Source organism: Dermacentor silvarum, chromosome 5, assembly GCF_013339745.2.
Source record: "Dermacentor silvarum isolate Dsil-2018 chromosome 5, BIME_Dsil_1.4, whole genome shotgun sequence".
In the NCBI taxonomy this organism is placed as follows: domain Eukaryota; kingdom Metazoa; phylum Arthropoda; class Arachnida; order Ixodida; family Ixodidae; genus Dermacentor; species Dermacentor silvarum.
This window is the reverse complement of record NC_051158.1, coordinates 93,827,083-93,848,618: the sequence shown is the minus strand read 5'-3', so window position 1 is coordinate 93,848,618 and position 21,536 is coordinate 93,827,083. Positions and strand designations below refer to the sequence as shown.

The following is a 21,536-nucleotide window of genomic DNA, read 5'->3' as shown; positions in this document are numbered from 1 at the left end:
CGCATTGATTGAAGTGTGTGCCGATTCAGATATTCTTAATACATTGGCAATTGAGTGTACGTACATTTGCGTGCGAGTTGGGGTATATGTGTGCAGATAACATGCGCGAAACTTACTATGCCAGGAAGTGGCGCTACTCCCTTTGTCATTGTTTAACGAGCGGTACTCACGCTTGCTGACGTTCGGGGTTGAAGTCTTTTCCTTAGAGGTTAGCGATACAACGCTGACATGAATTTTTGTGAAAGGTGATTTTTTTTATCCACGAGGAAAGTCCGACATTGAGAAGGGCCGGTAATAGAGGCTGTCCATATGTAGCAATGGTCCGTGAACTTGGTCACACATATTCATTCCATTCCTTAATATGCCAGTCACTATTTTTCCGGCCAACTACTGTAGACGTCTTCAATCCATCGCTCCACATTTTGCAGCATGAATGGTTCACAGTGCATGAGCGAAAACGCAGTATCCTTTCTGACAGCTGATTGCACGGAAACGGCAGAAGCGGTAATGGTTTCGTATTCGTGCGCTGTCGCTGAGGCAAGGTATGGCGCACCGCTGAAAGCGCCATCTCGTTTCTCGTGAACGAACTGCTCCGAGAGAAGGTTCAATATTGTTGGAGACTGACAATGATTGAAATGCTTTCTGACAGTCCTTATGACTTGCTTACATCTCAAAAAGAAAAAGAAACAGCGTTCTTTGCCTCAGATATAACTTTCTACACACGTAGCATCAATCATGTGCGCATTCTTGCATAATTAGATTCTATCATCATCGCCTCTGCATGCTGACTCACCCTCTCAAAACGAAAATCCAGAACTATCCCTGTACACACAGTGCAAAAGGATTTGTTTATTAGGTTTGATACAAAAATTATCAGAAATGACAGTGGTAAACAAGAAAGCCCTGTCCCTGCATTTTGACTTGCATGACCAATTGACTTGTGTGGATGTGGCAGCGACTTTAATAAAGAGGCTAGACAAAGTGCTGTGTGTGTCCTGGGTGCAAGCCGCCAAGGTACTACTGAATCAAAGAAAAAGATATAGCCCGGTAAAACCTGCCGTGTCATCTTCGTTTTTGAGTCTTCATCTTGATTCGCTGCTGCACTCTGTCCTGCCAACGCAATAACTGTAGTCAGGAACAACTTAAGAAGAAATGAAAGGCCCCTCCCAGATGACAAAAGCGCAGCAGCCGATTGACTGAACAAATAGTCCCGCTGACGCCACTCGGCCCAGCTTGAAGCGCGGGCTCCCATGTTCTCCGTTGGCGGGGTCATCGGGCGTCCGGCTCATGACGTGAGTTTAGAGTGCGCACCCATTGGTGGAGGCTCGTGTGCATCCGCCTCTAAGTTGTACCCGACTATAGTTGCACATAGAGTAACATGCGTATACTTGGTAGTCATGTCTCTGGCTCCTCTACCAGCTTCTGGATGATCAGCGAAATCTGCATGAAAAAATACAAATGATTATATTTGAGAATTATAATGAAAATTATATATGAAAAATATAATAATTATACATTCATTGGGGTGGGATTTTATCACTGCACGTAAAAGGCAGAATTGCTACAATTTTTGCAGTCGTTGGAACTCTGCCCATAAAAGTGCTTATGAGTTATGCAACATATCAGTTGGATCAGCTGACACTCCATGGCTACCAATGTTAACGCCTAAAGTACAGCGGCAACATGAGACGACAAGCACATGCGCGAAACTCGAGACCTGGATAATGCAGAGACAAAAAATTTTGCAGATCCAATGCACATGTTGGAATCTATGCGAAGCGAAGCTTTTGTGAAGCAGTTAATGAAATGCCATAAATTTGCCCATTTTATTCCTGCGTCCTTGGCATAAAGGAAACTGACGTGTGCATGTGCTCTCGCACACCTGTGCTACACAATGTGACAAATCTGATATTGCCTTGTATTTCCTCCTTTCTTTTTATTTATTTTAATTGTACCGGCCGCTTCTTGGCCTATCCCCCATTGTAGGTGTGTGCGGTAGTATGAAATTGATAATCATGATAAACACACAGCTATCCTCTCAGAAAGCTATTTGGTGGCACGATATGTATCGCCCGCTTCTTGCCCAATCCACCTTCATGGTGTGCAGTACAGACAAGTATAGAGGACGTTACCTGAACCGCCTGATTGTATCACAGTGCTCGATGACTAGGTCGTATTGAAGAAATTTTAATCCAGTTGTGTCCACAAAACAGGCTGACTCATTTTAACAACTGCACTCTGTTTTGCCCTGTCAAAACTGGCAATAAAGAAAAAAAAAAGCGATTGTGGCTTAATGGTTAGAGCATCAGGTAAATGCACTTGGGAGGCCGAGGTTCGAATCCTGCCACCGGATGTGCTTCTTTTCTATTTTTTTTTCTTTCTTTAAAAGCGAGGTGGAGTCTACTCGGCAAGAACCCAACCAGCAATCCACCGACTGACCCAAGTGAAACCATGAGATGGCAGGCAAAGAAATTTAGGCATACAAGCTCAGATCCACAAAAGCAAAAGCACATAGAACAGACTGTCCAAAAAAATCTTCTCACTACAGCAAGTTCAAAAACCCAGCTTTGCCATTTCTCTTTAGTCGTGCTTAACAACAAACGTGAAGGAATTAAACCTGGAAAGATGTTGTTCTTCTCAAAAGCTAAGCCCAACGAATATGCATGAATTGCTCCTATTGAAATGAGAATAGAACCTATTTACCCATATCCTCAGCTTATCTTAGAGAGTGTCTACTGTATACATAAGTGCCAAAAAGGTTATTAGTAAATACCGCACCCCTACTATATGATCAAATGTTCAGCGGAACACCATCTGTTTAGGTAAAAGCATCATTTGTACAACAAGTTACTGGCCAATGTAACAAAATTAATTTCACTTGTAACCCGAAGAGGTGAGGCAATAGTTTGCAAAATATGAATTGCAGTATGCCTTAGACATACCCCTGTCACACCAGAAATGTAATGTCATTTACAATGAATGGCATTTGTTCATAATGTCACTGGTTTGCTACCACATGGGAAAATACACTGACATTCCTCCAAAACAACATTTTCAAACGAATGAGTCCATGGAACTAATTCGCATTACCTAGATTTGTGACCGAATGCATAGTTTCAACGCATCGGTAACTCATGTTTTCCTTATCTTTGTAAAAAACTAGCTTTTTTTTCTTGGTTCACCATAAGCAAGTGCCAGTTTATTGACGTAAAAGTGCATCACAAGTTTTTGACAAAAAGCGGTGAGGCAGGAGGGAAGGAAGGCTGGACAGGCTGCATAGTAACAGAAATTTCGGTTGAGGGGGGTGGGGGGGCACGTGTCCAGTGTGCCGCTCCCTGGCTGCAATTTCACTGCGAACTAGAACAATTGTGCACGCCCTAGTTTCCATTCGGCCACAGACTTACCACTCTATATTTCCTTTGTGTCACAAGTGAGAGAGTGTCAGTTTCTCCCATTCTTCCCTCATGACGTTTAGCGCTTTAAGAAGCTGCAAGTCTGCACCCGCCTTTGGGATAGGCCCACAGTCCTCAGTCCTCTCCTCATAGCAGATAACGCTACGAAAATGCCATGTGACACTTTATCGCGATCAGGATTGGCCCTGGTCATAACAGAAAAGGTTGTAACTCTTCGACCCGAAGCAAAGAAATAAGAAACTGTTGTAATGGCTTCGCTGTCATAATATCGTCGTCGTCTTGCTTCTGTCGTCACACACAGGCTCACGTCAAAGACAACTGCTTGCTCTACGCAAACACAATGGTCAATCTGGCAACTTTTCGAAGAACCCCAAATGCTGCTGAATTGCCAGCCACCCGCAAAATGCTTGACATAACACTGATTCTCACAGTGCATGGGATCTGCATATTTTTTTTAGAAACCTGTACTGCTAATCTGTTAGTCATAAGTTATAATCCTTGAAACACAATGAGAATTTTTTTTCTTTGTAATTTTCTTGGAAAGAATTTTGGGATTCCAGCGACAGCACCAACAGACGTTGGCAGACATCAAAACGACCAGGGGAGTTAGCTCATAGACTAATCGCCATAAAAATAAAACCTCATATTTCAGAATATGTACAGATCTATTGTCCACAATGAGCAAGGAAACTGTAACGATCCAGAAACATAGTTTTGTTTTTTTGGCATTGTACAGCGACCCGTTCTACAAATGATGCACCACTGCTGTAACCAAGTGGTCTTAGGCACCGTATCTTCCAGGCTTGGACAAATTGGGTGAAAACCTCAGTGCTGTCAAAGTATTTTTTCTCATTTCCCTCCTGCAAAATTTGGTGTCCGAATATATACCCCAGTGGTGGCACCCCTCTGAATAACAGATGCAGATCTCGAAGGCCATGCTTTTGCCAATTGCATGCAGCATAAGCAATTGCGGGAGCCGCAAGAAGGGGACGTCGGGTTTTGGACGCCACCTACTACAAACCAACAGACTTTCTTGAGCAGTTGCCCAATCTTCTGACCCACAGTCGACTGCCCGTAAAAGCAAAAGCATCATGACACGCCCCAGATGCGTGGCCATTCAAAACTGAGCAGTGCTCTGCAGTGTTTGCAATCCCAAAGACAGGCCAGTGCACACTTGTCAAAATTCCTGGCGATAAATCAAAATTCCGTACCGACAATATACACCGTTCACTTCCCACGTAGGTATATAGAAATGACTACCCATTCTGCCTGAAGCAGGCAAGTAGGGTGCCGTAATGTAGAACAATTATAGTATACATAGTTTTATTCTACATCTTGACTAATGAAGTCTGCAGTAGCCCTAGACAAAAACTGCTTCAGAGGCAAAAAAAAAAACACTTACATGCAAAAGTTCTAGCAAAATAATAGTTTAATAAGAGTCAAAGTGGTGGTGTTTCGTGTGCTTTGTTCATAAATATCAGCAAGAAAAATCCTGGAAACCAGGCCTTGATTGCACTGATCCAGCCTGCATTGTAAAGAACGTCCCACATCTGCCGCCACAGATCTAAGTGGTGCTGGCTAACACTCCCAGGACTAGGTCCATTACACAAACACAAGTACTAAAGAAAGTGGATGGATGGATGGATGGATGAACAGCTGCCACCCTAACTTGGTAGAGCACTGAACACGGGATGTGGAGGTTGGAGGTTTGGCTCCTGCTGGCAGCAAGTTGTCTATTCTTCTAATTTCATTTATTCCCCTTTCGCACATTATTTCTACATTTCGAATTTAAAGGAAAACAGTTAATTTTCTATGTGCTTTCCTTGGCTTCATTACATTGTTCGTAAAAGTGAGAGATACAGTCGAACCCGGATATATCAAACCCACATATAACGAATTATTGTAATTAATAAACAGCAGTAAAATCCACTTGAGAATTTTTGTATAAAATTTTTATTTTACAGATCGAATTACCAATATATCGAACTTTTTTGTGATCCCCTTCAAGTTCAATATATCCAGGTTCGACTGTGTTGTCATACATCAGTTGCAAGCCTTTCGCTAAGAAACGGAGAAAGGCACTTATGTCAACTGTTTTCTGCGCACGTCAAGCAGGGGAATAACTGGACCAAATGAGCGGAAGAACTATGGTGGAATAATATGCTGGAAAGGGGGAAGAGGTGCGTTGCCCCTTCAGTGGTCTCACCTTCCTCGCCTTGACTTGGACAGGATCGGATGATTTTGTCTGCAGGTCTTGAAGCTGTGCCAAAAGTGGCGCCCCCTGGCTGGCAAGATCGATGTGACCCTTTCGCAGCAAAGCTTCTATCAATACCAGAGCTCTCTGGAACGGGTTAGGGTGACACAAAAAGGAGCAGTGTCACTTGTGTAGAGTAGTGAAGTGACAGTCGGCACCATGTTCACAAAGCAATTGTGAGGATGTTATAATATACTGGTTGCTATTTCTTTTTTCTCCTATTTTTATGGCTAATAAAACCACAAGAAAGAAAAATTACATTGAATAAATGCTTAATCACAAATGAAAATGGAGGAAATTAGAAAAAAAAGTGTGGTCATACATGACTTTAGTAACAAACATCAAAATACATGTAATACAATCACTTTGCCTCGACAGTCAAGTGAAGGAGCTCTGACACTTCCAATGTTTATCTTAAAAGATGTCAAATAGTTCCCAGGCATGCTGGTCTACATGATCATAAATTTGAGAGTAAACACAAGGTCATGATATTACATATTCAATTAAAAGCGGACTTCCACAACAATTTGATAGAAACTCATCTGAATGAGAAGTAACATACTGCCACAAGCCTCAAAAAGAATGCTGACCAAAATTATTCGACTTGTCTTGACATTTAAAGCAAATTATGTATCCTCCATCAGCGCTTCATCTAACATGACTAAGGCTGCCACACATCTCAAGTTAAAAGGGACATTTTATGGATGCAGTGTCACTGTCAAGTGATGATGCCACAGCACTCTGTCCCTCCTTTATTTGTTATTTATTTGATTTGAAAACATATATAGTTCCCATGAAAGAGAGAAAAACGAAGCAAAGAGCAGACTGGAAACTGGCACTGGAAACTGGCACCGGAAGGGGCACAAATCCTGCCTATACTCTTCAAGGATGGGACAGAAGCACAAAAATGGAAGATACTTCCTTTCAGAAATTAACCACACATGTACAGAAACAAGAAGGATGCCGGCACCACAGGGATACTATGAACTCAAAACCAATAAAAAAAAATGCTTCAAGCATACACAAATAAGGGAGCGAAATTCAGCAAAAAAAAAAAAAGCCAGTCAAGAAAAATACAATGTTGACATGGTATTCTATAGTGCACAACATTTATACAGTGACTATGATACCAGCCATAATGTGGGTGCACGTTAGCAAAAAAAGACAGAAAGTAATTAAATTCGCAAGAAAAATAAGATACAAGCATGCAACAGTATTACTGAGCGCTGGTGTGTGTCCCCCTTCTTGTCTTCTTGTCGTGTTTTTTCGCGCTGTTTTCCCTTTCGACTATGTACTAGCCCAAGCCTCTACGGTCTTGCAACAGTATTACACATTTTCAAAGTGAGTAATAGGGCAAAGTATTCAACTAGCAACAATCAATCCTCAAGCATGACTCGTTGGAATGCGACAATGAGATAACACTCTCTGCATCAGTTGTAACCAAGCAACAACTTAGGTTGTTTATAAAAATTTGCGTCCTTAGAAGCAAGAAACTCAAAAGAACCCGTAGTCTTAATGGCTTATTGGAGAAAGCAACCAACTTAAATGTGTCTATAATGAGGCATCAGTTTCACTGGTCTTTCTGGTATGCAGCTATTGGCAACGTTCCTTCCTGTCTCTTGACACATCCTAACTCTCTTCATCCTTTATGGTCGGGAAAATATTGCCCCTTTATGCACAACCAAAGTGGACTTTGGTAAGGTACAACTCTATAAGGGAGGAAGGAAGGAGGAATAGACGGAAAGACAGGGAGGAATCCTATAAGGGAGTTGCCAAAAAAAACTGGGCTCCTTGAAGCTTTGATTCCTGCTAACTCAACTACTGCAAAAAGCAATTTCAAGCCTACGACTTCTGCCTATGTGTACAGAATTCTACATGACGTATGCAGACGGCATAGTGCTTCTAGCGGACGATGCAAGGCATTTACAGAGTCTGGCAAATAGATGTGGCAGTGAAGCGACATACCTAGCTCTTAATTTTAGCACAGAGAAATTGGGAATTATGATCTTTAATGAAGAGATGAGTAATGACGTGGTACCAGTTCAACAGAATGTCATACCCATAGTCAAGCAATAACTACCTGGTAGCATACATAAACAAAGGAGAGACCTATTCACACATCCACCAAGGTAATCGAGGAGTAAGGGGAAGCGGAATGCAGCAACAACGAAACGTAGATCACTTTGGGGCTACAATAAATATGGGGTAGTGTGTGCAATCTGCACAGAAGTAATGCTGCCAGCACTAACATTCGCAATGCTTAAAGGGGTCCTGAAATACCCCTCGGGCTTGGCGAGAAAACATAGTCCAAGGATAGCATACACTGCTGTGAACATCTCAGCCAAATTTTGCAGTCGTGTGCGGTGCGTGGAGCTCGCAAGCGGAGCATGAAGTCACTTTCCCTCAAACATTCTCTTTTCAACAGAAGCCTGCTCCTCACTCTTTTCTGGACGCTTTATTTAGTAATACAGCAGATTCCCATACACGGCTGCTATTGGCCAATAGCTGACATCAATCAAGAATGGCATTTGGATTAGTGCGTCTTCATACTGCTACTGTGTACTTATTGACGAAGTTTAACAGGCTGAACTAAGCAAAAACCTGCTTTTGAATTTCGAAAGTAATTACGTGCTTCCGGGAGAAGCCGACTATCATCTGTTCACGCTCAACCGCGGCCGCCCGTGTAGGAATTCAGCTTATCGGTGCAGTAGCCGTCGGGTCTTGCTAATTTCAACTAGTTTTGAACCCTCAACTAGCCTCAAACCACACGAAACTTAAGGTCAGACCACATGTGCACTTGCCACTCCTGGTTCGATGCGTTGGCGGACTTCACTTCCATACTTAGCTATCGATAGTGCTTCAAAATGCGCCAGTGCCACATCTTCAGCAGATTGGGCATACCGCGGACCAACGCTTCTGAGAACAGAACCCAGTTCGTCTGTGATGAGTTCGCAACCTTTGTCAAGAACAACATTATAGCACATCTATGGACGGCTGTATACAGTTAAACCTGCTTATAACGAACCTCCATATAACGAATTCCTGGATATAACGAAGTTTTTCGATCCCCCGCCGTTACTCCATAGAAGCACATGTATTTGAGACCTCTACGTAACGAAGTGGCAGCGGGAGACCCCCTCGATATAACGAATTTTCCCCTCCGACCACCTAGAAATTTCGCCCCAAATTTTGTAATTTTTGCGCGAGCAGCAACGGGAAGCACCTTCTCCGCCGCGATGGAATGCGAAGCGTGCGTGTGCGAGGCGGCCCTGCATCCCTCGACCCAGCGATCTTGCCCATGCCGCCGCGGGCGTGACCTTTCCCCCTTCCTTCATTCAAATCTGATCCTGCCGCTTGCTGCAGCTAGCCTAGCCCGCCAAGCCGGCACTCTCTCCTTTTCCAGCTGATGTTGACGACGCGCTGGTAGACGCTGTGGCACATCATATTCGATGAGCGCGGACACCGCTGTCAAACGCTGGCGGCGTGTGGAAGCGCCGCTGGAAAAGCGAGCGAAGTGACCTTCGTGCTGTTTATCGCTTCAACGCAAACTGAGCGCCGTGAACACACAGTACCCAGAAAGCTATGAGCCGCCGACGCACCTACACTGCTAGACTCTGCCCCAACGCAGATCGTTTTCAAGATACGGCCTGCGCGACCGCGCGCCGCCCCGCTATCCCTCCCCCCTCGCTCCCTCGCCGGTGCCTCGAGCGCAACGGAAGAAGGCGTGCTTCCTCCCTGCTTTTCTTGCGCGCGCGAGATTTAGACACGGTCATCGGCTCCCCTCGCACGTTTTCACTCGCACATACAGCATACGGCGCGCGGCGACTGCGTCATTGCCCTTGGACTTTAGGGCACGGCCACGCTAGCGGCAAAAACACGCAGCAAAAACGCGCGTCAGAAACGCGCGGCAACGCGTCATGCCGCGCGCGGCGAAAGCGGCAGGAATCGGGGGTCTTGCGGCGTGCCGCGCGAAATGGGTTCTGCGGCAAATGCCGCGTGCCGCGAGATGAAGAACCAATCAAGAGCGACGAGGGTGACGTCACGGAGCTATGACAACCGGAACGCCGCCGGTCGCGCTGGGTTTTCAATCGACGATCGTCGTCTCTCGCATGAAGCAACGAGCGGTCGCGGTGTTGCTCGCCCGTTCGGAGAGGGCGGGAGATCGCGCTGCCGCGCGGCGAGACGCGCGTGCCACGGTGGCCTCGCGGCAAGGGGCTGACGCGCGGCAACTTGCCGCTCACTGCATGACGCGCGCGTTTTTTGCCGCTAGCGTGGCCGTACCCTTATATACGGAATATCTATGAGCCAAAACCAATTTTAGGGCCACAACGCGTCATGGACACCATCTTTATATAGCAAATACGGATCTCAAGGGCCATACTTTTGCTGGCGGAAACCGAAAATACGTCACAGTTGTCGCCCCCGGGCACTTCGGGCGGCCAATGCCATCGTCAAGCCACCAAGCCAAGCGACATGAAAAGTCAAAATGGCCGCTCGGGCCGGCGCGGGGTGGCAGTTCGCAACGTATGATGCGGGAACGGTCCCACAGTTGCGACGCAACAGCGGGGTTACCAATGCATTGAGTTGTATGGGAGCTGTGCCGGGACCGGTCGAAAACGAAGTAACAGCCGGGAAAACGCAGCCCCCGGGAACGTAACAGCGAGGTTCTACTGTAACACGACGCTACGACGTCATCGTGACGCTCGCTCTTCGTTTCCGATGCCTCGCGCTTGTGCGAAACGACACGCGTCCACGCATCCGGTACCTGGTGTGACATTCCGAGGATGAGTGCTTCGACGAAAACGTAAAACGGGTGCGCGTTACAATTGAGGGCGCGTTAGAATCGAGTAAATACGGTAAACGTTTATTTTTCGAATTTTCGTGCCGAACCTGCATATAACGAAATCCTCTTTATAACGAAGTTTTTCGGGAATTTGTCAATTTCGTTATATCCAGGTTTAACTGTATCATCCCCAATCGAATGGCCTAGCTGAAAGGGCTGTCAGGACCATTAAGGATGGCCTCAAGAAGATTGGTGAAGGGTGGCTAGAAGACAAGCTGCGCAGGCTGCTTTTCAATTACAGGAGAACACCTAACAACTCTGGGAAATCACCGTCAGAACTGCCTTTCGGATACCAGATCTGATCCCACTTGGATACGTGTTTTCCAGCCGTACAAACAAGGCCAGCCTTTGAACAAGACGAGTGGACTTTTCCACCACAAGAAGCTGCCCACAACTACGTCACAGGGGACGTATGGTTGCCAGGAATCGTAAAGTCTATGACAGGGTCCCGAATGATTACCGTACAAAGACTAGCTGGTCCAATTAAATGGGACGTCGACCAAGTACATACATGGCGAAGGGTGACGCCACCATACGATGCAGACCAAAAAGTCGAAAATCAAACAGCAGAGATAGACATCCATGGCACATTTTCACTGAGACCATCAATTAAAGGCAACATGGCTGAGCCTGAGGCGCCTGAAGCTCAAGCAGAGGCTACGGCTAACCACACCATACTTGCGGATAACTTTCTGTGGCTATGAAGGGAAAGCTAGGGGTGCGTGGCTGCTGCACATGTGTTACCGCGCCAAGTAGTCCGGCAGCATTTGACGGTGCTTTTGGTAGCTTGTAACAGACGCTGAATCGACGCAACTTCCCCGTGCGACGGTTACACGTTTGGCGACATGCAAAATAAACATTACACTCAGTGGTGTGTTCTGTCTTATTAAAGCAGAGCTGTTATACGCTAGTTTCCAGCGGATCATTGTCTGCGTAGACCGAGTGCATAGACCAAAAACGCTTTAGCCTCGATACAAACCAACAGCGTATCGTCGGTGTGTCTAAGCTGCATTTAATAGCCACTGGGTGTGTCTCTTTGGCTGGTGAAGTCATGCACTGCATAGGCACGTTATCTCAGTTGCGTTCCGGATGTGTAATGGGTAGACTGCGTATTGTGCGGACCGAGGAAGAACAGCATGCCTACGAAGAACGACGGCGTGAGCAGAAGAGGGAATGGGTGCGAAGGCGGCGGGAGGCTGCGAACGCCTCCCGCCGCCTTTGCGCCCAATCCCGCTTCTGCTCATCGTTACAGAACCCATGGCTGTCTACCATGGCGACCACAAAGTTATAGTCACCTTAGTGACAAAATAATAATGACGGTAGAAAATGACAATTCATGTGGTATGTGTCTTTATTTAAATCAATATAGTGTATCACTATATATACAGCTTCGTCGGTCATCCACCTTCACACAGTGAAATGGCACTGAGTTTTTTAAGTGTTTCTAATAAGGTGTTTATGTTTTCTCTTCCCCAGCCTAAATTACCATGGATTAAAATGAGGGAATCTTTTCAGAAGTGCTCTCACTTGTGCACGCTTTGCCTCTGTAGCTTTCCCTTCATACCCACAGAAACTTGTCCGCGAGTATAGCTCGGCCGAAAGCAACAAGCTACCTCAAGCTTTGAGGCGTTCTACAAGCGAAAGAAGACCAGTACAGCGCCTACACTACTAAGGGAAGAGATGTTGTAGACAACAGCACCCTTCCACTCCCTTGTTTTATGCATATACTATATGCTCTGAGATAGAAATCAATAAATTGCATCCTGTTCCAAACCTTGAAATATGTGTTGTCAGCTTCAAGAGCACAGCTGGGTGTCCTAGCTATGCAACAATAAGATACTCAGAGAAGTAACTATAATAACATTACTCTGCATAGCAACTTGTTGCAGTAGTCTCCAAGCAGCGTTCTTGAGGTGCAGTGAACACTACAAGCGAGCAGTGCCAGTGGCTCTTTACTTCAGAGATCAAGGCACGTAATATTTGAAAACATAGTCATAACTGTGAAAGAGCAACACCTTACCATCTGCGTGCTCTCCTGCGGTGCAAAAAACTTTGCAGTAAGCAGCTGCGCAACCCTGTCCATGTTGAGAGCGGCACACCTCTCGCGAGCGTCATCCAGTTCTCGTCGCAAAGGTGGGAACTCCAGGCTTGGCTCGACAAAGGCATCCACGGCCTGCACCTCTTTCTCGTACAGCCTGAGATGATAACAATGTCAGCAATTAAATAAAGCTAGTCAAAGTTGCAGGGACAACCCGACGAAGTTCGAATATCAACGCCAAAACTACAATCATCATCAGCCTATTTTTATGTCCACTGCAGGACAAAAGGTCTCTCCCTGCGATCTCCAATTACCCCTGTCTTGCGCTAGCTGATTCCAACCTGCCCCTACAAATTTCTTAACTTCCCTCCACCTAGTTTTCTGCCATTCTCGACTGCGCTTCCCTTCCCTTGGTATCCATTCTGTAACCCAATGGTCCATCGGTTATCCATCCTACGCATTACATGTCCTGCCCAGCTCCATTTTTTTCCGCTTAATGTAAACTAGAATATCGGCTATCCCCGTTTGTTCTCTGATCCACACCACTCTCTTCCTGTCTCTTAACGTTAGGCCTAACATTTTCAATTCCATCGCTCTTTGTGCGGTTCCTAATTTGGTCTCGAGCTGCTTTGCTAACCTCCAAGTTTCTGCTCCGTATGTTAGCACCGGTAGAATACAATGATTGTACACTTTTCTTTTCAACAACAGTGGTAAGCTCCCAGTCAGGATTTGGCAATGTCTGCCGATTGCACTCCAACTAGCGATGCGGAACTATCGATAGCACTATCGATACTATCAATTGTTGAGCCACTATCGAACTATCGATGGCAAAAAAAAAACTATCGATAGCAATCTCTATAGTACTATATATTGTAATTTCAATAGTACTATCGATAGTATAAAATCAACCGCGCGAACTCATTGCAGCATAAACTTGGTTCGCCGAGTGCATAGTATATGGTGATGGTGGTAACTATGACAGGGCTCTTCGTTATCGCAGTCTACCCGTCACCGAGCTCTGCAGATGTACCCTACGTACAGTTGCTGGATAAAGTGTTAAGTGTCACAAATGTTCTTGCGGTGCTGGCAACAGCGACCCAAGATGCACCGTCTGGCGCGCCTGCTTCTGAGCTGAATTCGAGTGGGATTATTACTTCAGCACGTATGCTTGCTGAGTTTAAAGGTCAGCGCTTGAACTGAATCGAAGCTGCATAGACATAAAAGCAAGGAATGAGCACGTTGCCCTTAACACAGCAGTTGCGCACTATGATGTGTACCGCAGCACACCCCTCCAGCACTCTAAACAAGCCTGCTCATGAATGTACTATCGACCAGAAAAGTTTACGGACCAAGGGATCTGAGAAAATGCTGAATATCTCCGCAGCCTCCAAACGCAGCCTGGTATTCCCATTTCCAGCCTCTACTGGTATATGCGAACATTGTGATGCATGGTTTTACTGGCTACTTTTAAAGGCTGCTTGGATATTTAATGTTTTCTGAAATCCCGTGGTCCGTAAACGTTTTTGGTCGATAGTACATAAGTACAGACGCACCGTGGTTGCTTAGTGGCTATGGTGTTGGGCTGCTAAGCACGAGGTCGCGGGATTGAATCCCGGCCACGGCGGCCTCATTTCGATGGGGGCGAAATGCGAAAACACCCGTGTACTTAGATTTAGGTGCACGTTAAAGAACCCCAGGTGGTCCAAATTTCCGGAGTCCCCCACTATGGCGTGCCTCATAATCATATTGTGGTTTTGGCACGTTAAACCCCATAATTATTAAGTACATAGGTACAGTAGATGCAAGGACGTTGCTTGCTAGACTGAAGCGATGGCTGCACGTAAATGGTACCGGGGTTCAGCTTGCTGAATTGAAATCCAGGTAGACAACGGTCGAAAGCGAAACCATCGCAAAACATTTTAGCCTTCAGCATCATGCAATGATTTCGCAATGCCTTGCTTACCTGTAACAATGCAGCATTACACATGAGACAAACTCGCATGTTTCTGACTTTCCCGACGGGTAGGAATACAGTGCTAGCGATGTTGACATCACTAAAAACTCGCTTGATACAGGCGACGACCATGTGCGGCTTCGCTTACACAGCGGAAGTTTGCAGACACATACCGACGATGTCCAGTTTGTCATCGGTCATTTGTTTTACACTGACTAATACAAGTGTTCGCCTAAAACTAAGCGCTCACCTTCAATAAAACAACGCAATTCAATCGTGAAATCAAGGCAACTTGTAACTGCACCCAGACTGATCATAGACGGAGTCCTTCTTACGATCACCATCTTGGCTAGACCGCGGCACGGCTTGAAAATCGCCAATGTTAACAAGGCAGCGATATATAGCTCGAGAGAATTAAGTACTACAACATCAAGTGACCCGCGCCGCCAATATTTCTTTTTTTACTTCTTATGCAGTTTCGGATCTATTAGATCTGCCCACGGATTAGCAAAGCAAACAAAGAAGGTAGAAATCTATGGTACGATCGATAGTACCACCGATTGCACTATCAATGATAATACAATCAATATTGTCACGTAGTAGTGACGCTGAAGAAAACAGTCGTAAAACTGTGTACGACGAAACTGGTTGTTTATTGGGCGAACCTGTGCCCACAAAAGCAAGGTACACTCAAAGCACAACGATAGCGGCGAACACAGTCGGCGATCGTCGAAAATCTGATCAGCGGCGAAGCGCGTCGGCTTTTATACCTGAGTCATCGAAGGTTCCAGATTAATCCCTGATGCCCGCGTGTCTTCCAGAAAGTTCTAGACAATTCGCGTCGGTCATACAATCAGATAACATGAGCGTCGGTGAAAACAGGCAACGGAAAGAAGCATCGATAACGTTCTAGAAACTTCCGATACAGGTGCGTCCTGCGCCGAGCGATAACGTTTAACATTTGTTAGCCGGTGGAAAGCGGCCACCGGTGAAAGATAAACATGTGTACGTGTCAATACCCTCCCCTTAAAAAGCATCGTCCCGATGCTACAAACACGAAAGCGAAAACAAAACCATGCGTAATAAACAACAAACAGACAAACAAAAAAAATAACAAAGTAACGAAGTACCTAAGGTCGTCAGCGGGCGTAGAAAAGTTTAAGACGCACCACATGGAGGACTTCAGGTCGTGCCCGGCGCCGCTGTGATTGCAAAATGCCGTCTGGCACGACCTCATAGTCCAGTGCGCCAATACGTCGGATTATCTTATATGGTCCGAAATAGCGACGCAACAGTTTCTCGCTAAGTCCTCGTCGGCGAATCGGAGTCCAGGCCCAAACACGGTCGCCGGGCTGGTACTCGACGTAGCGCCATCGAAGATTGTAGTGTCGGCTGTCGGTTCTCTGCTGGTTCTTGATGCGCAGTCGACCTTCTTCGGCACGCTGCAAATAGGTGGCAACGTCGAGATTTTCTTCGTCAGCGACGTCCGGTAGCATGGCGTCAAGCGTCGTTGCCGGGTTCCTTCCGTAGACCAGGTTGAACGGCGCCATGCGAGTCGTTTCTTGCACGGCCGTGTTGTATGCGAAGGTCACGTACGGAAGGATGGCATCCCACGTCTTGTGTTCGACGTCGACGTACATTGCCAGCATGTCGGCGATGGTCTTATTTAGGCGCTCGGTGAGGCCATTCGTCTGCGGGTGGTAGGCGGTGGTGCGGCGATGGCTTGTCTGGCTGTACCGCAGGATGGCTTGAGGTAGTTCTGCCGTAAAGGCCTCGGTGATGAGGACTTCTGGGGCACCGTGACGCAGGAGGATGTTCTCAACGAAGAATCGGGCTACCTCGGCGGCACTGCCTTTGGGCAAGGCTTTTGTTTTGGCGTAGCGGGTGAGGTAGTCCGTAGCTACAATGATCCATTTATTCCCGGACCTCGACGTCGGAAAAGGCCCCAGTAAGTCCATCCCGATCTGCTGGAACGGTCGGCGAGGTGGCTCGATCGGCTGTAGAAGTCCGGCTGGCCTTGTCGGCGGTGTTTTGCGTCGCTGACAGTCTCGGCATGTCCTTACGTAATGGGCGACGTCGGCAGAGAGGCGAGGCCAGTAGTATTTTTCTTGTATCCTCGCGAGAGTGCGTGAAAAACCGAGATGTCCAGCCGTTGGGTCGTCATGGAGAGCTTGCAGAACCTCTGGACGCAATGCTGAGGGTACCACGAGGAGGTAGTTGGCTCGGAAAGGCGAGAAGTTCTTCTTTAGGAGAATGTCGTTTCGCAAGAAAAACGACGCGAATCCTCGCCTGGACACCTTCGGCACAATGACGGTCTTGCCTTCCAGGTAGTCTACAAGGCTCCTTAGTTCCGGGTCGGCTCGTTGTTGTTCGGCGAATTCGTCGGCACTGATGGGTCCCAAGAAAGTGTCGTCATCCTGGTCGTCTTGTGGCGGCGGTTCGACGGGGGCGCGAGACAAACAATCGGCGTCAGAGTGCTTTCGCCCGGACTTGTAAACGACGGTGATGTCGAATGCTTGAAGTCTCAGGCTCCAGCGTGCGAGGCGACCTGAAGGATCCTTCAAGTTAGCTAGCCAACACAAGGCGTGGTGGTCGCTCACAACTTTAAAGGGCCTGCCATAGAGGTAGGGGCGAAACTTTGATGTAGCCCAGATGATGGCGAGGCACTCCTTTTCTGTTGTGGAATAATTTGCTTCCGCCTTCGATAGCGACCGGCTAGCGTAACTTACAACCCTTTCTAGTCCGTCAGTCCTCTGCACAAGCACGGCGCCGAGTCCTACGCTGCTTGCGTCGGTGTGGACTTCCGTATCGGCGTTTTCGTCGAAATGCACAAGTATTGGCGGCGATTGCAGGCGTCGCTTCAGTTCTTCGAATGCTTCGACTTGCGGCGTCTCCCACTTGAACTCGACGTCGGCCTTCGTGAGATACGTCAGTGGCTCAGCGATCCGTGAGAAATTCTTGACGAAGCGCCTGTAATAGGCGCACAGTCCAAGAAATCTACGCACTGCCTTCTTGTCAGCGGGCGGAGGAAAGTTTGAGATGGCCGCAGTTTTCTGAGGGTCGGGGCGCACTCCAGACTTGTTGATGACGTGGCCCAAAAACAAGAGCTCCTCATATGCGAAGCGGCACTTTTCGGGCTTTAACGTGAGTCCGGAGGTTTTGATTGCTTGAAGAACTGTTTCAAGGCGCCGCAGGTGTTCTTCGAAGCTTGAGGCAAACACAACGACGTCGTCCAAATAGACGAGGCAAGTCTGCCACTTCAAGCCTGCCAGTACTGTATCCATGACGCGTTGGAAAGTCGCAGGTGCCGAGCAAAGACCAAACGGCATGACCTTGAACTCGAACAGTCCGTCTGGTGTTATAAAGGCAGTCTTCTCCCGGTCCCTCTCGTCGACTTCGATTTGCCAGTAGCCGGTTTTGAGGTCCATCGACGAAAAATACTTTGCGTTGTAGAGTCGATCCAAGGCGTCGACAATCCGTGGGAGGGGGTATACGTCCTTCTTCGTGATCTTGTTGAGCCGACGATAATCGACGCAGAAACGTAGGGTTCCATCCTTCTTCTTCACTAACACCACGGGGGACGCCCACGGACTCTTGGACGGCTGGATGATGTCATCGCGTAGCATTTCGTCGACTTGTTGCCTTATGGCCTCGTGTTCACGCGCCGAAACTCGGTACGGGCTCTGACGGAGTGGGCGGACATATTCGTCGGTTATAATGCGGTGCTTGGCGACAGGGGTTTGTCGAACTTTTGACGACGACGAGAAGCAGTCCTTGTATTGCAGGAGCAGAGCTTTTAGCTGTTCTTTCTTATGATTGGGAAGGTTCTGATTGACGTAGAAAGTTGGTTCAGGTACTACAGTCGTCGTTGAAGGTGCACTGGAATCCGTGAAGGCGAAAGCACTGCTGGCTTGTACTATTTCGTCAATGTAGGCGACCGTGGTGCCTTTGTTAATGTGCTTGTATTCGTGGCTGAAGTTCGTGAGCATCACTCTTGCTTTCCTTGCACGTAGCTGAGCTATGCCTCTAGCGACGCAAATTTCACGGTCGAGCAGTAAGTGATGATCGCCCTCGATGACGCCCTCCATGTCTGTAGACACTTCGGTACCGACGGAAATCATTACGCTTGAGCGAGGCGGAACGGTGACTTGTTCTTAAAGCACATTCAAGGCATGGTAACTGATGCTTGTATCCGGCGGTATCGCTTTGTGTGTTGAAAGCGTTATAGACTTGGACTTTAAGTCGATGACTGCACCATGTTGGTTTAGAAAGTCCATGCCTAGGATGACGTCTCTGGAGCAGTGAGGCAGGATTACGAAGCTCGCCGGGTAAGTGCGGTTGTTTACCGTGACTCGCGCTGTGCAAATTCCAGCCGGCGTTATTAGGTGACCTCCCGCTGTCTGTATATCGGGTCCTTGCCAGGCTGTCTTCACCTTCTTTAACTTGGCGGCGAACGTGCCACTGAAAACTGAATAGCCGGCGCCAGTGTCGACGAGAGCGGTGACGTTATGACCATCGATGAGCACGTCTACATCGGTAGACCGGCGTCTGGCGTTGCGGTTAATTCGTGGCGTCGGATCATGGCTGCGTCGGCTTGCTCTGCTGCTGCTACGTCGCGTCGGAAGGTCTTCGTTCGGCGGCGATGTGTTGTCAAGGCTGTTGCTAGGCGGCGTGCTGATATCTCGTCGTGATGATTCGCGAATCGGCGGCGGCGGCGGCGGCGGCGGAGGATCTTCGGCATTGCGTCGTACAGCAACCGCACCTCCATCGGTTGCTGCTTTTAGTTTCCCGGGTATGGTCTGGGAGATCGGCCCCGGGTTGGGCCGGCATACAGGCGGTGATGCGGCGAGATGTAGCGGCCTGGTGACGGCGAGCGTGAGGGTCGTCGTGGTTGCCACTGGGCTCCGGCAAGGTAGTCGGCGATGTCACGTGGTCGCTCGCCAAGCTGTGGACGTGGCGCGTAGATGGCGAACCCTCGTAGGCCCATCTCGCGGTATGGGCATCGGCGGTAGACATGGCCGGCTTCCCCGCAGTGATAGCAGAGCGGGCGGTGGTCGGGGGCGCGCCAAATGTCCGTCTTCCGCTGGTAGCTGCGCTGGGCGACGGGCGTGCGTGCTGGCGGCGGCGGCGGTGAACGACAGAACTGCGGCGTTACGGGGCCCTGGCGCGAGCGCGGAGGGGGGCCTTCACGACGGGCGACGGCGGCGTAGGTCATCGTTTGCGGCTGAGGTTGAGGCGATGCCGGAACTTCTGGCACTTCCAGTGATCGCTGAACCTCTTCTTTAACTATGTCAGCGATTGAAGCCACCTGAGGCTGCGATCTTGGGAGTAATTTCTGTAGTTCTTCCCGTACAACCGCTCTGATCACCTCGTGCAGGTCGTTGGCGCCTAGAGCTTGAGCTTCGGCGTAGTTTGTCAGCGCACGGCGGTTGTATTGCCTGGCTCGCATTTCAAGCGTCTTCTCGATCGTTGTCGCCTCCGAAACAAATTCTGCCACAGTCTTGGGCGGGTTGCGCATCAATCCGGTGAATAGATGCTCCTTGACGCCCCGCATCAAGAACCTAACTTTCTTTTCTTCAGACATGTCGGGGTCGGCGTGGCGGAAGAGGCGAGTCATCTCCTCCGTGAAGATCGCGATGCTCTCGTTCGGCAATTGAACTCTGGTTTCCAGGAGAACTTCAGCCCTTTCTTTTCGTACGACACTTGTGAAGGTCCTCACGAAGTTCTCGCGAAATAGGTCCCAAGTCACCAGGGTGGTCTCTCTGTTCTCAAACCATGTCCGAGCAGCGTCATCCAACGAAAAATAGACATGGCGCAGCTTGTCATCGTCGCTCCATTTGTTGAATGTCGCGGTCCTCTCGTACGTCTCCAGCCATGTTTCAGGGTCTTCAGCTGATGATCCACGGAAGGTCGGTGGCTCCCGAGGTTGCTGCAGCAGGATGGGGGACGTTGGGTCTGACATTGTGGTCGTTGACTTGGCCTTGATCGCTGTGGTCTTCTCGGGAAGAAGTCCGTATTCTGGCAAAAGTCCTTGCTGCCTACGGCTAGCTCGCTGGTCCTTGGCGACGTTGGTCTCGTCCTCCGGTTTCGGGCTTGGGTCGCGGCGTTGCGGGGGCGTTCGCTGCATGGACACAAAAGCACCTCCACCAGATGTCACGTAGTAGTGACGCTGAAGAAAACAGTCGTAAAACTGTGTACGACGAAACTGGTTGTTTATTGGGCGAACCTGTGCCCACAAAAGCAAGGTACACTCAAAGCACAACGATAGCGGCGAACACAGTCGGCGATCGGCGAAAATCTGATCAGCGGCGAAGCGCGTCGGCTTTTATACCTGAGTCATCGAAGGTTCCAGATTAATCCCTGATGCCCGCGTGTCTTCCAGAAAGTTCTAGACAATTCGCGTCGGTCATACAATCAGATAACATGAGCGTCGGTGAAAACAGGCAATGGAAAGAAGCATCGATAACGTTCTAGAAACTTCCGATACAGGCGCGTCCTGCGCCGAGCGATAACGTTTAACATTTGTTAGCCGGTGGAAAGCGGCCACCGGTGAAAGATAAACATGTGTACGTGTCAATATAGTACTATCAATATTACCATTGATAGTTTATTTATAGTAATACTATCGATAGTCTTTTTACACTATCGATAGTTTAAAAAAAACTATTGATGCTATCGATAGTCAACTTACTGATAGTTTTGCATCACTAACTCCGACCCAATTTTATACTTCTGTAAGTTTCTTTCTCATGATCAGGGTCCGCTATGAGTAATTGACCTAGGTAAACATACTCTTTTACAGACTCCAGAGGCTGACTGGCAATCCTGAATTCTTGTTCCCTTGTCAGGCTTTAGAACATTATCTTTGTCTTCTGCATATTAGTCTTCGAACCCACTCTTACACTTTCTCAGTTAAGGTCTTCAATCATTTGTTGTGATTTTTTGTATCTTGGTTGATTGAAGTCAAGTGTTGACCTGATTCTATTGGAAATTATCTTGGTGAATATTTTATAAAATACTAAAAAGCAAGCTCA

The 21,536-nt window shown here is 47.9% G+C and overlaps 1 protein-coding gene across 1 annotated transcript in view; it reads right to left on the bottom strand.

Annotated features, from left to right (window-relative positions):
* Nucleotides 1–823: 823 nt before the first annotated feature.
* The window catches only part of LOC119453621 (AP-4 complex accessory subunit Tepsin-like), a 68,914-nt gene continuing 48,201 nt past the window's right edge, over nt 824–21,536 (bottom strand). Inside the window, exons 10-12 of the mRNA XM_037715678.2 lie at nt 12,531–12,705; nt 5,620–5,754; nt 824–1,440 (exon numbers count right to left, since the gene is read on the bottom strand). Of these exons, the coding sequence (XP_037571606.1) occupies nt 1,396–1,440; nt 5,620–5,754; nt 12,531–12,705 (355 nt within the window). The 3' untranslated portion in view covers nt 824–1,395. The remainder of the gene's footprint in view (nt 1,441–5,619; nt 5,755–12,530; nt 12,706–21,536) is intronic.